This window comes from Staurois parvus, unplaced genomic scaffold (genome assembly GCF_062004578.1).
Source record: "Staurois parvus isolate SC_StPar_1 unplaced genomic scaffold, SC_StPar_1.0 ptg000297l, whole genome shotgun sequence".
Taxonomy (NCBI): domain Eukaryota; kingdom Metazoa; phylum Chordata; class Amphibia; order Anura; family Ranidae; genus Staurois; species Staurois parvus.
The window spans coordinates 5,606,253-5,623,544 of record NW_028318093.1 but is presented as its reverse complement, the minus strand read 5'-3'; the positions used below and the strand labels follow the sequence as shown (position 1 = coordinate 5,623,544).

Sequence of the window (17,292 nt, the reverse complement as noted above, 5' to 3'; positions counted from 1 at the left end):
GGACTTCCTGCACGGTGATGCATGGGACATCTGTGCATCTCCGTGCATGTAAACATGGCCCTCACATGGGGCATGAATTCATAAGCCCCATGTGAATGAGGCCTTATGGGATGGAGGCAGGAGTGCAGAGATCTTGTGTTACAGATGGAGTTGGGAGGACTGCTGTGTGAAGGTTATGAGCTGACAGCTTATGCTTTAACGTGCCAGTCACTTGATGCAAGCTTACAGTATAACAATTTGTTTGTCACAATTTGTTTTAAAACAATACTTGCTACCATAAAACTACAGCAACTACCTTTTTATAACTTTTCTACAGATGCCGTTGCAATGACTCCTTAGAACTGGGTCCCTAGGCTGGAGTGACACCATGCCTAAAGCTGCCATAATATAGATGACCGTCTCTTGGGGATGGTTGTGTTTGGGAAGTCTATGGGGAAAAGACAACACAGCCCAATGTTTGTCATTAGAAAAAGTGATCAGTCAGGCTGGGAAAAAACCTTATCTGGAAGCTTTTTTTTATCCTTTGCTGCCTGTCGTGCATCTCCTCTGTCTCTCTATAAGCTAAATGTGATGCAACTGTTCATGTCCAGGGACTCAAGCTGATGTCAGTCTGATCATGCCTACAGTTTCTACAGCTCCCTAATGCTTATTGCGGTCACCATTTTACATTTGCTTCTGCTCTAGATGCTTTTTAAAGACAGTGGTCTTACACTGCCTTCCCACACCCAGCAAGGTAGGTCGGAGGTATAACGGTTTGTGCTAATTTTTCATCATTCCACAGATAACTGGCACTATGTAAAAGATCTCCCACTTATGACACACAACAGAATATTTATACATCACTTGCCTGATCCAGGGGGCCGACAGATACTTTGCGGATATTGGTTGACACATGCTCCCAGGTGGATCCCTGAGGGTAACTTGGAGTGGTACCTTGGCGAAACCATAAATTTCCTGGAAGAAAAGGAAAAGATATTAGTAATGGTGAGTCAGACACGCTACAGAAAGATAGTGCATCTGGTGGCAGTGACAGCTATGTTTTGAGCTCTATGTATACATTTGTTCTGTTGCTATAGGAATCGCAATGCATTGGCGTTAACCTCCCTAGCGGTCTGATTAGGTCAGTATTTCTGTACTCAAAGCAGTACATTTTTTTACATGGAAATATGTATTTTTTTTATTGTAGGCCTGTCATTTTTAGGAATAACTCACTGAAATCTGTCCGAACAAGAGTCTAGTAAACATCCCGGGTATGATAAAATTTGAAACACGAAATCATAAATTATAATTTAATAAATAATCATAAAAAATAATATATTAATAAATATAATTCAATAATATAATCAAACCAAAAACACTGAAATTTGAAATATAGCACCAAGTTCGCACATCACTGAGTAAAGTCGCAAAATCGTTTTCAGTGTCTGATGACGAATTTCCCCACAAATCATTATCACTCAATTCTGTAAGTGATTCTAATTTACTATCGCTGTTCTCTAGCCGGTCTAAAACTGCTTTTGACCTAAAGGGACACTTTTTGGACACCATTTCTCATTTTCCAGGCAGAAAGAACGGTAAAAATGCAGGCAGGGCACAGGACAAAGCACTAGAGATAAAATGTATGTGAAATGGTTTGATACAGTAATGTTTTACTATGTGATTTTAGTGTATTTAGTGAATGTCACCTTTTCACATTTTTTAAATTTCCCGCCGTTCCTTCCCCGTACGTCCTGACGTTGCAGGAAACGGAACCCAGAAGACGGATGCCGGCAGCCAGAGGACATTGCCGGGGACACTGCAGGGGGGACATCACGGGAGCGCAGGACAAGATAAGTGAAGAAGAGATCATGGTGCAACGCTGCAGGGTATTCCCGAGTGTAGCTCGGGGTTACTGCTTGTGATGCTGAAACTTTACCCCGAGCCACACTTGGAAATACCTCAAGGGAGGTTAATCAGTGACTGCCTTCAACACAGGCCTGGTCATTGGGTGAATACACGCACACTGAATCTATTGTGGCTTGGGGCAACAGAAACATTCCTTTTGCAGAGTCACAACTCACATGCAGTATACATATTTTAAATATACATTTATTGGTTAGTCTGGATGTTAGCCTTAAAGCCGAACTTTAAGGACCTGTTCACACTGCATGCATTTCAGTTGCTTTTTTTCTGCATCCAATATGCACAGAAAGTAGGTTATATGGTTGTCAATGTTATAGTTCACATCAGTGCTTGCAGCTCCAGTGCGTTCCAGTTGCAGAAAAAAAAAAAAAAGTAGCACATGCTAAAACTCTATTTACTGTATACACAGTAAAGCAGTGTTTTGTTCTAGCAGTCCTGTTCCCAGAACAAAATCGAGTTGGGCTGAGCGCTGCTCAGCTATTCACACAAAACACTTTTTATTTTCTGAATGAATACACAGCCTTTTCTGATTGACTGAGGTGGAGATCGTGAAGTCTTTTGTCTGCCTGAGAGGAAGCCTTGTGTTCAGTCAGAAAATACAATGCTTTCTGTGAGCGGCTAAGCAGTGTTTAGCCCGACTTGATGTTGTTCCAATAGCAGGACAGAAAGTCTCCGTCCCACTGCCGGAACACAGAGCTATAAACAGTTTGCAGCTGAAGCCACATATAGTTCATACAGTGCCTCTGCAAGTTTTAGTGACAGATATAGTTCGTTTGAACCTGCTTGGTCCAAATAAACCATTAAAAGTTCATTATTACATTGTTACATAGTTAGTCTGGCTGAAAAAAAAAAAAAAAAAAACTCCGTCCAGTTCAACCATTAAAAGTTAGAATCCTATACCCACAATTGGTCCAGAGGAAGGCAAAAAAACCCCCAGCAAAGCATGATACAATTTGCTCCTGAAGGGAAAAAAATTCCTTCCTGATCCCCCGAGAGGCAATCGGACATTCCCTGGATCAACTTTACCTGTAAATGTTAGTATTCAGTTATATTCTGTGTATCTAGGAAATAATCCAGGTCTTTTTTAAAGCAATCCACTGAGCTGGCCAGAACCAACTCTTGAGGGAGTCTATTCCACATTTTCACAGGTCTCACAGTGAAGAAACCTTTCCGTATTTGGAGATTACATCTCTTTTCCTCCAGACGTAAAGAGTGACCCCTTGTCCTCTGTGATGACCTCAGGGTGAATAGCTCTACACCGAGTTCACTATATGAACCACTGATGTAATTATACATGTTGATCATATCCCCCCTTATGTATTATACATGTTGATCATATCCCTCTTAACCTCCTCTTCTCAAGAGAGAATAAACTCAATTCCTCTAATCTTTCCTCATAGCTGAGCTCTTCCATGCCTCGTATCAATTTGGTTGCCCTGCCCTGTACTTTCTCCAGTTCCCCAATGTTCTTTTTGTGAATTGGTGCCCAAAACTGAACTGCATATTCCAGATGAGGTCTTACTAATGATTTGTACAGGGGTAATATGATATCTCTCTCTCTGGAGTCTATACCTCTTTTAATACAAGAGAGGATTTTGTTCGCTTTAGAAGCCGCAGCTTGGCATTGCATGCCATTATTAAGCTTGTGATCTACCAGAACTCCCAGATCCTTCTCCACCATTGATTCCCCCAGTTGTACCCCCCCAGTATGTATGATGCATGCATATTCTTAGCCCCCAAGTGCATAACCTTACATTTATCAACATTAAACCTCATTTGCCACATAGTTGCCCAATTAAACAGAGCACTGAGGTCGGCTTGTAAACTGAAGACATCCTGTAAGGACATTATTCCTCTGCACAGCTTGGTGTCATCTGCAAAGACTGAAATGAGATTTTTAATCCCAGACCCTATATCATTTATAAATATATTAAAAAGTAAGGGTCCCAACACTGAACCTTGGGGTACACCACTGATAACCCTAGACCATTCAGAGTATGAATCATTAACCACTGCTCTCTAAATACGATCTTTTAGCCAGTTTTCTATCCATTTACATATGGATTTTTCCAAGCCCATAGACTTTACCTTACACATTAGCCATGTGTGGGGAACTGTGTCTACTGCCACCCCTCTGTCCAAGGTTTTGCTCACCTCCTCATAAAAGAAATCATATTTGTTTGACAACTTCTGTCTTTCATTAATCCATGCTGTCTATTGCTTAAAAATTACATGGAGTTAGGCTTTAAACTGCATCTAAACCCAGGAACTAAAATGCTGCTTTCCAGTCCTAAGATGTGGTGGATGCATTCGTTTTCTTTTTTTAGGCTTTTTTGCTTAATTTTTACCTGATGATCCTGCCAGAAACACACTGTGTCCTAGGGTAACTCACTCACTGTACTGTATTTATGAAATAGCAGTGTTGCCACCCTAGACTGCTTGCTCCCGATTCCCACTACAGACCATTTCCCCATCTCTCCAACATGGCGAGGGAGGCATTTTTTCATTTAGTGAACAGGGCAGGGCTGAGATTTCAGTTCATAAAATCAGCAGATTGCACAGGTAATAGGGAGCTCACTGGACTTTTGTGAAGGTGAGAGATCTGTTTAAGATAATATTTTGCTATAAACATTGACAGATTTCTGAAAGAACAAAACAACCCAGGGTAAGGGATATCCATGTAAAAGGACAAACACTGTGTAATAGATGACCAAGGCCCAGATTACCTCCAGCTGTACTTTTCAGTTTCTATAAATGATTTATTCATGTGGAGTCAGGTTGAAGGTTCTATTTTAAACTGCTCCTTTTCATTGTCTCTATCAGTGGGTTCCCAGTAACACAAGGAGTATTTATCGTCAGAAGCAGAACTTTAACAACACTTTCTGATAGACGGCAGAATTTTACCAGGTGTGTTAGACAGGCCATACCTATGAAGGACAAGGCACAGTACTTACCATTTTCATCCACCACTAATACAGATGTTTGGCCCACAGAGACTTGCTGTAGCTTCTGCTTCTGTGGAGAAGGAATGTGATACCAGCAGTCCCCTGGACACAAGCAAAAGACATGAGATATACAAAGCAGTTAAACCCAGTTTTACATTACAGTCTGTTACTTACAAAGGCATTGCTATTACTCAAGTTCATGAGCCAGCTGTGGTTCCTCCTGCTGGTTTATACAGCTTGTAGTAACACAGGAGTTGGCAGGAGGAACCAGAGCACCCGGTAGAGGAAACAGACATTCAATATGTTTGGACATGTGTAAATATAAATAATCTCTTTTTACGGGCTGGATTTCATTTAATATGGACTCCATAGTGACAGGGTCTCTTTAAAAATCAACATTTAGAATAAAGGGCTTCCTGCAAAGAAGAAACGACAAACTAAGTTCTCCTGCTGTCTGCGCTGTTGGTCTCTGCAGTTGTGAAGAAAAAAAAAAATACTCAAAAAAGATCCTGAAGAATCCAACACTTCTATTTCCTAATGTTTAATTCTTGGTCCCCTGCTGCGTGCTGTGATTCTTCCCACCATCCCCCACAACACTATAAAACACAATAGAGATGTAGGTGTCTGCAGTCTGAACCACTGTGTGCAGGGGGAACCATGAAAACGACACTCCCAGTAGTGTTGGACTGATTCAGAGACTGACAGCACAGGTGCCAGGAGAGGAAAGTATGCCATTTCTTCTTTGCAGCCGGCCCTTTATTTTCAGTATTAATTTTAGGGACAGATTAGCTTTCATGCCTGATTTCTTTTAATCAGCAGTTTCAGGAAACAAGTAAAACCCATATGGGAGCATGTAGGCTATGCTTTCTCTATATATCCCTAGGTTAGATGTTCAGTTCTGAATGGAATTTGCAAATCCTCTGGAAAAATATTTAAAGTTATATTAAAGCTTTAGCTAATGTTACTGCTAATAGGATTAATTACCTTTCATACAGATTCTCAATGTGGAGAAGTCTGTTTTTTCATCCTGAATTATGTGGTACCTACAGTGCTGGCCTCACTTTCCTGTGTAAGGGTGGCTCCTTCAATTAAAGAGTCCTATAGAGCCACTTGAAGGTATGTGCTCCCAGCAGAAAGTTCAGGGTGACGTAATGGCGCCAACAGGCACAGGCAGCCTGAGAGAGTTGTGTAAAGCAGCTTGTGCACAACACACAACAGCATTATTAGTTATGTGACATTTATTCCCGAAGAGGGGGATTAGTGGGCTGTGAAGTAAGTAATGGAACTGGAAATTCCAGACTGGAAATTCAAGAAAGCTGCACACTAGGACCCAATGCTGTGGCTGTGATATGAAAGTAAGTGTTCAAGAATATTTTTAATGGAAACATTTATTATTTTGAGCTAAATTCATTCATATTGAATTATTGCAGAAAAAAAAATCACAAAGCCTTTAGTACCACTTTAAATTTAACTAAACAAAAAAAAATTTCTTGTTTTTTATTAGCTCTGGATAGAGTGGAGAGGGATTAGAACCTCTGCATGTATTTTACTGCTATCTGTGCGCCATTATGGAGGTTCACCCTCTCTATTTGTCCTGTTTACCACTATCATCAGAAGAGAAAGTAAAAGAAAATTCCAAATTTTGGGTTGTCCCCAGAAAGGTAATAGAGGGGAAATCTTCCAATGGGGACCCTAGTTCTGGTGACGTAGGGGGTCCTAAGGGATTCCCTCAATTTGCAGGGATTTCCCCTCACTTCCTGTTTGGCTATGGGAGAGGAAGTGAAGGCAAATCTCAGTAAAGGAATACAGATGGCAAAAAAAAAAAAAAATCTGACAGGGGTCATGACCCTCTCTTACTCTACTCAAAATGAAAGTTTTGCCTACAGTCCTACTTCAAATGTTTATAGAATTCCTCAGTCATACCATTTGGAATAATTAAAACATGTGGATGGTGTATTTTTTCACCTTCTATCCTCAGGGAGTCATAGATGTCCATGGGAGGGATGGGTACAGGCACAGCATGATGCATAGTGGCCCTAACATTATTAAAGCAAGGCAGTCACTGATAAATTATTTTGGTGATCTGGTTTATGGGATCAGATTTCAAAACGGAGACAACACTATTAATTTGTTATATTTAAAGATCTAAACAACTTTGCCTTTATAAGTCATATAAACCCTATCGCGCTAACCCTACCCTAACTGACAGAAGCTCTTTCCTGGTTTTCTGTAATGTGCTACTCCAAATGCTTTCATGCTGTCTTAGTTGCTGGGGAGACGAAGATGTCAGTCATAAAATACTACAGAGAGGGTATATAATGGAGGGTATATAATGAAGGATGGAAACAATTTCTAAAGAATAGCTGGAAAAGGTATGTTTCACAAAATCTCTCATTCTCCAGATTAATGCTGGAATGAGTGCCGCCATCTTGAATAATCACATGTACAAAGCGATAGAGAGCTACCCACTCCATGCAGCTTTCTGTTGTAGGCAGAGATTTCCATTGCAAGTTTCCACTGTTTCAGCTCTGCAACATCATGACTTAGTATTAGAGAAAAGACTATAGACCATGTGCTACATGTATCTATTTAACTGAACTAGTTTGTAACCTGACAAACTTTGCTTTTCCTGTATGGCAGAAAAATTGTATATGTACAGGCCCTGATGGAAAAAAACCATCACTCTTGACTTATTTTTACATCGCGATTATCAGTTTTAGCGTGTTTGTAGAATATCATAGTCTGTTTGCCACTGTCACAGACACATATTTGTCTTTCTATTAAGACTGCTAGAAGGTCACCTCTGATATGAGTGTGCTATTTACTTACTGCCACACAGTGTGCACTGCCTACCCCATCACATGGCTGCCAGAATCGCCCCAGGCCATCCACAGCATAAAGCAATGCTCCAGTGACATTTCAGCCTGCGTGTTATGTCTTATATCACAAATGGTTTGTTACAGCAATGTCACTATTCATACATGATTCTCTTTTCAATGTGTCTGTATTTCAATTTATCTGCAAATGTATTCCCCGACTTCATACTCATATGTTGTATTCCTATTTTAGGCATCTTTGTTGCCTGGTGTGTTTGCAATGACAATAATTTTAAGTTGCCATTGCATTGTTCACCTAAAAGTAATTTTTGATGCAAGTGTCTTTAGCATAGCCATGAGGGGGAAGAAACTCAGTTTACAATCTTTCTGCCTTCCTTCTAAAAAAACAGAAGTATGGCCAAAAATGTTTGGCCATACATCCCTTCTGGGTCACAGAGCTTTTTCGGGTTTTGGAAGAATCTCGACCATATCGTCAGGATCCACCCAGATGCCTGATCGGCAGCCAGAGCCAACAGCTCCCATTCCTTTGCTTGGTATTCCAGCGAGCGCTGGAGCAGAGAGCAGTGACTTACAGTTGCTGCTGATCTCTCAGTTCTCGGTACACTCAGAGAAGAGAGGTTACCACTCTCTGTTCAGAGCAGACCAAGAACTGAGCAATCAGCGGTCAAGTGATTGCTCAGTTCACGGGCTTAAAGTCGGCATGGGACAGTTGCAGCACCACAGGGTTACTGCAGCATGGAGATATGTATGGTTTTTTTTTTATAACCCCATACATCTCATTTACCAACTGCTAAGATATCAACCACATATTAATTTTTGCATTGTTTTCTTTTTTTTTTTTAATTGTAATTTTATTGGATTTTTCAACATGAACAGAATATGAAGGAGCAAAGAACATAGAAAAATAATGGAGATTGTCTCAAACACAGCACAAGAGGCTTCATAGTGCAAGCCAAATAAAATAACAGAGTTAACAAGAAATTACTCATCAAGTAGCATCATTAAAAGCCCGGGTACAGGAAGAGTGCAAGGATAAATAAAAGAAACACACCAGGGGCACAAATGCATTGCTGTCACTGATGCAACTGACTCAGACTTGCATTGTGAGAATGAGCAGAAAAGCACACACATTGAGTTGTACAGAAAAGCAGGAAGCTTGACTATGTATTGCATAAATATTGCGCTCTCTCTCTCTCTCTCTCTCTCACATTGCCATATAGTGCCTTGAAAAAGTATTCATACCCATTTTGTCTTGTTATAACCAAAAATGTAAATGTATTTTATTGGGATTTTAAGTGATAGATCAACACGAAGTGGCACGTAATTGTGAAGTGGAAGAAAAATGATAAATGGTTTTCAAAATTTGTTATAAATAAATATATGTGAGAAGTGTGGCGTGCATTTGTAATCAGCCCCCCGAGTCAATACTTTGTAGAACCACTTTTCCTGTAATTGCAGCTGCAAGTCTTTATGAGGTATGTCTCTACCAGCTTTGCACATCTAGAGTGAAAGTTTTGCCCATTCTTCTTTGCAAAATAGCTCAAGCTCTGTCAGATTGGATGGAGAGCATCTGTGAACAGCAATTTTCAATTCTTGCCACAGATTTTCAATTGGATTTAGGTCTGGACTTTGACTGGGCCATTCTAACACATGAATATGCTTTGATCTAAACCATTCCATTGTAGCCCTGGGTGTATGTTTAGGGTCGTTGTCCTGCTGGAAGGTGAACCTCCGCCCAAGTCTCAAGTCTTTTGCAGACTTGATTTGTTTAATCTATATACTCATCTATATACTGATTTGTATTTATATGTTATGCACTACTATTTATTAGTGCTACACCATTTATTTATTTGTGTTTACTTTTTGGTATAAAGAGTGGGTGGGATCATTGTCTTGCTGAAATGTCCACCCTCGTTTCATCGTCATCATCCTGGTAGGTGGCAGCAAATTTTTTATCAAGAATGTCTTGGTACATTTTTCCATTCATCCTTCCTTCAAGGGAACTAAGTTTACCAGCACCGTATAATGAAAAACAGCCCCACACTATGATGTTCCCACCTCCAAACTTCACTGTTGATATGGTGTTTTTGGGGTGATGTGCAGTGCCATTTGACCTCTAAACATGGTGTGTATTATGGCATCCAAAGAGTTCAATTTTGGTCTCATCTGACCAGATATTCTCCCAGTATTTCACAGGCTTGTCTATATGTTGTGCAGCAAACTTTAAACGGGCTTCAACATGCTTTTTTTTCAGCAATGGTGAGCGTGCATACAGGCCATGATGGTTGAGTGCATTACTTATTGTTTTCTTTGAAACAATTGTACCTGCTAATTCCAGGTCTTTTTGAAGCTCTCCACAAGTTGTCCTTGGCTCTTGGACAACTCTTATAATTCTTTTCACTACTCTGTCAGAAATCTTGCAAGGAGCACCTTGTCATGGCTGGTTTATGGTGAAATGATGTTCTTTCCACTTCTGGATTATGGTCCCAACAGTGCTCACTGGAACTTTCAGTAGTTTGGAAATCCTTCTGCAAGTAATGCCATCAGTATGTTTTGCAACAATAAGGTTGCGAAGGTCTTGAGAGAGCTCTTGCCCATCATGAGATGTTTCTTGTCTGACACTTTGGTAGCGAAACACCTTTTTATAGGCCATCAGTTGAGACTGAACCAGCTGATATTAATTTGCACTGAAAAAGGGCAGGATTGCTTTCTAGTTACTGATAGATTTCAGCTGGTGTCTTTTTTGCACCTCCCTTTCTTCATGTGTTCAATACTTTTCCCCTGTGTCGATCCATTTTATTGCACATAACTTAATTTCTGAACTTGTTTTGGTTTCTTTGTATGTACGGTTTACATAGCTTGTTACCGACGTGGTTAAAATTTCATGTCAATAGCACCTTTAGAAATATATTTACAGAGAAAAATGGTGACACGTTCAATACTTATTTTACCCAGTGTGTGTGTGTCTGTCTGTCTCATGCATTTACAAATGGCAAATACAAGCAAGATTTAAAAAAAAATAGGAACTATTAAAAATATTAATTTATGGCAAGTAAATATTTTTCACAGGCATATCATATCATTCTCTTTCAATATGGAAGTGATAGCTTTTACCTGCTGGCTGACTAGAGGACACTGAACCACGATAGAAGGCAGATCCATCTCTTGCTATAGTCCATACCTGATGTCCTCCTCCCACAGACACAGAAACGAAGGGTTGGTCTGTGCCAACATGGAGCCAAGAAGAGCCCTATCAGGACATATGAAAAGTCAAAAAGTGTTTACGTTTTTTTGAATGGTGAGATTAAAACTTTTTGGCGCTATATAAATACTGTATAATAATAATAACACAAGTACTCTCAGCCATTGTGGCTGACAGCTTGTAGTTCTTAAAGTGGTTCTAAAGGCTCAAGGTTCTTTTTACTTTCATGTGTTTTATTAGCAGTATTAGCTCAGCTGGCTAATACTCAACATTAACGGTCAGGCTGAATCCACACTATAAAATGGACAGCTGCTGGAGTGCTTTAACAGTCACGATTCACGAACAGGTTTTTAGAACACATGTACATGAGCCCCTGAGCCCATTCAACTTTAATTCCAGCACCCCTACTCTCTGCCTGCACACAGCCTCCCTGACAGAATTGGTTGTGTACAGGTGTGCTCTGGGTATACGGCGTTGCTATTGAAGGCACAAGTACAGCGTATGAAAAAAATATCTCTGTTATCAGACTTGTAATTCTGTCTAGTTAGTATTGTGATTTACACATAATTGCCATATTGTACAGTAAAGACATTTTATTGTAGTGCATAAATACCTACAACACCTTTCCACCTACTGCTAGCTCATTGAACAATAGATCAGCACAATCATCACTGTCCATTTAGAAGGGAGATGTTTCAGGAAAGAGCAAATTACTGCCAGGTAGTAGTGCCTGACTCTGCAGAGTGGCAAATATGTGAACATAACTGGCTCACCAGCATTACAAGTATTTTCGTAAGGTAAAAAGATAAAGTTACAATAAACATTTACTTATACATTTTGAAACTGCTTATTTAATTTTTTTTCTCAGACTTTTTAAAAACACTAAGCTACTGCCTCAAAATTAGACACAGCTCATGCCAGTCTGCCATGAGTGCTTTTTCATTTGTAAGCCAGCCTAACTGATAGACCTGAGAGTAAGCCCAATGGCCCAGTGTAGGATTGCACACAGCAGGGCAACAACTCTGCTGTTTATTGTGAGGCAGTGGCTTAATGTTGTCCGCTTGCAACAGAAAAGGCTGTTACTTGGTAAGAAAAAAGTCACAACAATGTCACAAAAAATATTTGTTTAAACAAACTTTACACAGTGAGACATGATGCCATACACATTAACCCCTTCCCGCCTGCCCTGGCATCCCCTTTAAAAGTTCCTAATGATCTGAGGCGGGAAGAATCGGCGATCATGAGACCACTGTGATTGGCTGCCACTGTGGTCACATGATCGGAAACCAGTTCGGACAGTTACTAATGTCTTTTCAGGACTCAGCTCAGCGTGCTCCCAGCACATAAACATTGCCCACCCACGTCACGTCCGGTCATGTGGTGACGCACGTCCAGACGCAGCGGCCCTATTGGTTTCCCCTGGTTTCATGCAATACACCCATGGGATGGGGAAAACGCTGATGTGACAACAACTATATGTGAGTGTAATTTTTGCTTTCCTTGCTGGCTTTATTAAACCTATTACACTATGGAAGCATCTCTCTTGTGTCTTGTATATTACTGAGTGGAGGTGGAGTGGAACAGAGAAGTCTTCAATTACCTTGTGACACCTGGATGGGCTATCCATATACAAGGACCTGATACAGAGGAGAGTAATAGCTTTTTGGCCCTGTGTGGGTCAGTGTGGGAGGTGAGCAGGCACTGCTGCCATTTGAGGATTTGTGCACTAGAAGTGAAGATCACTTTCTCACGAAGTTTTCACTTGCATGGACTTTGCTTTATTCTTATTTTTGATTATTCACAGATGGTGGTTTTATATTTATGTGATGCACAGTTATAGGATGGAATTTTGTGATTGAATCCGATATATATATACACATGGTATTTTTATCATTTTCATTCCACTTTTGTTCAAAATTCACATTGATGTGTATTTTCATTTCACTTTCAGATTGTTCAATTAGCCCTGAAGTGTATATATATATATATATATATATATATATATATATATATATATATATATATGAGCTTTTTTTCACGGAGCACCAATTGAATGGCATAATAGGCACTGTAGTATTTAATTTTGATAATAATAGCGCTTCACTAATTTTTGTTAAATATTGATCACTTATTGGTTTAGTCGAGTGACAGCAGCTACCATATAGGGATAGTATAGGGCAGGGGTCTGCAACCTTTAAGACATAAAGAGCCACTTGGACCCGTTTCCGAGAGGGAAAAAAAGACTGGGAGCCGCAAAACCATTGCAACATTTAAAACAAATCCGACGCTGCATATATTGCAAAAAACGCTCTGGTCATGAAGGGGGTTTAAGGGCCCAGTAAGCAAAGGGTTAATCAGGGCCACAGTGTATCGTCATAATCACAATCATAGCCTTAGGTCAGTGGTGGGCAACCTTTTTTTTCGACTGAGCCAAATCTCGCCAAAACCACGATTGAAATTTATTTTGAGAGAAACATTTTTAAAACTGAAAATACATCCCCCATATAGTAATTCATCCCCCATATAGTAATTCATCCCCCATAGTAATTCATCCCCCATATAGTAATTCATCCCCCATATAGTAATTCATCCCCCATAGTAATTCATCCCCCCTATAGTAATTCATCCCCCCTATAGTAATTCATCCCCCATAGTAATTCATCCCCCCTATAGTAATTCATCCCCCTTATAGTAATTCATCCCCCCTATAGTAATTCATCCCCCCTATAGTAATTCATCCCCCCTATAGTAATTCATCCCCCATATAGTAATTCATCCCCTCTATAGTAATTCATCCCCCATAGTAATTCATCCCCCATAGTAATTCATCCCCCCTATAGTAATTCATCCCCCATAGTAATTCATCCCCCATATAGTAATTCATCCCCCATAGTAATTCATCCCCCCATATAGTAATTCATCCCCCGTAGTAATTCATCCCCCATAGTAATTCATCCCCCCTATAGTAATTCATCCTCCCTATAGTAATTCATCCCCCCTATAGTAATTCATCCCCCATATTGTGTGAATTCACTTACCTTTGCTCCGCGCGTTCCTCTCGCTGGGTTCCCGCGCCGTTCTGGTCTTCAGGGCGGACTGTGAGAGGAGAGGAGTTCGTCACGCTGCCCCGCCTACATCCGGGCTGCCCCGCCTACATCCTGACAGCCAATGTTTGCCAGCGGGCGCCCGGCACACAGAAGATCTGCATTAAAAGAGCCGCGGCTTGCCGACCCTATTGCCTGTCATCTGGTGGGCAGTGTGCTCCGGAGCCGCAGGAAAGGTGAAATAGAGCCGCATGCGGCTCCGGAGCCGCGGGTTGCCGACACCCGGTATAGGGAAATCTTTTTATATAAAGCGCAGGAGGATACTTCCATTTAATATTGCCCACCCAGTGGTGCATATGTGTGGTATGTGGGCGATAAAGTCCAGCTTGTTGCTACAGCACATTTGGGTTGCTGTGGAGTAAAGGGGTTAATAAAGTTTTTGGCTTTACATATTCTTTAAAGAAAACCTTTATGAGATACATAACAGAGGTCATTGGTGACGCCTGCTTTTGAAAATACTAGCTGCCTTGCTGCGATGGTCTTGATCATTTAAAAAGTGGCAGTATAGCTGCAAGAAAAAAATGCTCTGTGAAAGGTTTTCAAACTCACACCAGCTCTCCTCAATCATAAGGCTCCTCCACCCTGTGGTCTGATTTAAATGACTGGGATGGGCCATGGTGTGCATAGCGAAGACTAATGTAATGGAAAGTGGAGGGATATCCATACTACCATGAAAATGACTCCCTTTCAGTCATTGACACAGAACAATTATGAAGATAAAGATATCGAACTTCACCCTGGCTTTCATGGTCCACATACTTACTCCAGGTCAGTGGCACAGAGCATACTGTAGTTATTGGCTAAGCTTAACAGCCAGACATCTAGCATATTCAGAAGAGTGACCAGAGGAAGTAGTTCCTCTCATGATGGTTTTCATTTAACATTTCTGTTGAAGACATTACTGTGAAACCCAGACTGTGTATAACTAGACAGCGATCTTACAGCAGGATTCTGTTTAGTGGCACCAATTCGACACAAGACATCCCCCTTGTTGCTGATGGCCCAGACAGAAATGTGTTCGTCATCTTTCGCTCCTCTGCTTGGACATATAGAGACATCCCGCAAGGAGATAGGAGGGACTTCTTGCCATGGCCCGCTTGTCACGATTTTACATTTTCTACACAAAAGCAGATATGAGTCTAAACCTCAATTCCAACACAGTATAATTAGCTAGAAAGCAGAAAGCACTGGTTTTGGTATTAGGAAAGAGCTCAGCCCATAGACAGTCTGTATTATCTAAGGTGCAAACATGGTTACCCCCCCCCATACATATTTATAACTACACCTGTTGTCTGAAATCTGCACCTTGATGTGCTGGGATGCTAAAATGAAATCAGATTTCAGATATATACACTAGAAGAATACAAAATACCTGGATGATGCATCATAAACACACATTAAAGTTTGTTTTTTTCATATTTGTCTTATGCTTAGGAGATTAACAGTACTAAACTTCATGGAGCTGTACTTCAAAAGTGCTCCACGGGGACACAGGAATGGAGCTGGCCATACAAAGTATTGAAAGATATCTATTAATTACCCCAACCATGCTAACCAGCATAGATGGAACAATGTCCCCTGTGGGCTTCTGTATTCTGACAGCTAGCACCTGCAGCTTTCAGAGTAAGCAAAAAGTGACTGCATCTGGTTGGATGCAGCCACTGTTTGGTCAACTATTTCTGCTGGCACTGTTCATTTTCTATTCTTTTGGATTGAAGGGGGTCAGGTGGGAAGATGGCGACAGAGCCACTGAAAGCTTGCATTTCGGCCAACTAATTAGGAACTGTACAGCATTCGCTGTGTATGAACAGCCTAACACAGGTACTCAGCAGGCTACACAAAATTCCCTGCCCTTCGTCACTGTTGCTACCTTAAAACAAATCATGAAAGATTTGCCCAGGTTCGCACTAGTGCAACCTGTCATGCAATTTGACAGTTTCAAATCGCAACCTATTGTCCGCAATGGAAAAGTTCAAATCGGTGCAACTGCCTCCATCAGATTCGCACCGATTTTGAAAGTAGTTCCTGCACTGCTTTTTGCGATTTCAGGGGCAATTTGCACTAACATATGTGCATGAAGTCTCACAGATGTCTTCCAAGTCATGAGACTTTAAAATAGTGTGACTTCAAGTGAAGTTGCATGATTTCAAAGTCGGATCCGGTGTGAACCTGGGATAATGGGGCTGCTATTGCTGACCATTCTGAAATGCTAGTTACCTGTCAGTCATGCTAACGCTTAAATGGTCACTGAGACATTGACCTATAATAAGTATAGAGATAAGGCATTATGGCATTCATTAAAAGCATGCTTGTTCCAGGTCAGTGACTCAAATGTATAGTGGTCAGACACAGTCAAGCACGCAGCATTTTCCTAATAAAGCCAGCAATTGCAGCTCCTAATTTTTTCTCATGTCATATTAAAAACATTTCGGGACAGTTCAGATTCACTTTAAGTAGCAATCACACATGCCTGAAGAACCTGCTTAAGAAGCCAACGCCCACCATATGATGTATTGTCATGGTGTTCCATGATTTAGTCCACAAATATAAATCACAACAAGGTACAGAAAAGACTTCATACGTACAAATAGTTCCTGTAGCAGTAGCTGCACAGAAGCTCAGATTGTTCTAAGCAAATAAAGCAAAGTGTTCTACAGAGATTCCTGGAATGGTACAAGATTTGTTTACCTTGCCCAGCGTCTTCTTCTCACAAAATCCTTTATGGTCTTATAGCCATGATAAGAACTGCAAACATATACAAAAACATGTATTCACAATCTGACCTTTCTTTTAGATGTCATATGCTGTCATATATTGAAAGTGTTTATAGTGGTTTTCGCTTCTTCAAGAGATCTTATGCCAATTTCAACAAATGTTTTATACTGTATTGTTAAGCAAGAGACAAAAAAGTTACAGAAGTATAGTTACAAAAACATTTATTTTTGTCAGCTATAACAGGCAAAACAATGAAATCATTTTGGTTATGTTTAGCAGTCAATCTGCAGTCAGCTCTGAAGAACACACATGATTTTGCTTGCTTCAAGTTGCAGGTAGTTTTATGGATAGAGTTAAAGTAGTCAACACTAGCTGCTGGTTAGTTATCAGAATAATGGAGACACAGGGCGGCCGCATTGTTGTTTTACCATTCATTTCATACGCGGCTGTAACAATGGCCATACATTAGTAGACTTTTGTTCGAAAATGTTCCTTTTTAGAACATTCATTCTATATTCTAATTGTTTGTTGGGTTAAACTGATGTTCATTTTTGACTGCAGTGACAGGAAAATTTGAAGGAGCAGGT

At 40.5% G+C, this 17,292-nt stretch overlaps 1 protein-coding gene across 2 annotated transcripts in view; it reads right to left on the bottom strand.

Annotated features, from left to right (window-relative positions):
- TECPR1 (tectonin beta-propeller repeat containing 1) overlaps window positions 1-17,292 on the bottom strand; it is a 110,845-nt gene that overhangs the window by 13,490 nt on the left and 80,063 nt on the right. For both annotated transcript variants that reach the window (XM_089682743.1, XM_089682742.1), the window contains 5 exons: window positions 16,679-16,735; window positions 14,933-15,107; window positions 10,799-10,934; window positions 4,857-4,949; window positions 848-954 (listed from right to left, as the gene is read on the bottom strand). In XM_089682743.1, coding sequence (XP_089538869.1) covers window positions 848-954; window positions 4,857-4,949; window positions 10,799-10,934; window positions 14,933-15,107; window positions 16,679-16,735 — 568 coding nt within the window. The remainder of the gene's footprint in view (window positions 1-847; window positions 955-4,856; window positions 4,950-10,798; window positions 10,935-14,932; window positions 15,108-16,678; window positions 16,736-17,292) is intronic.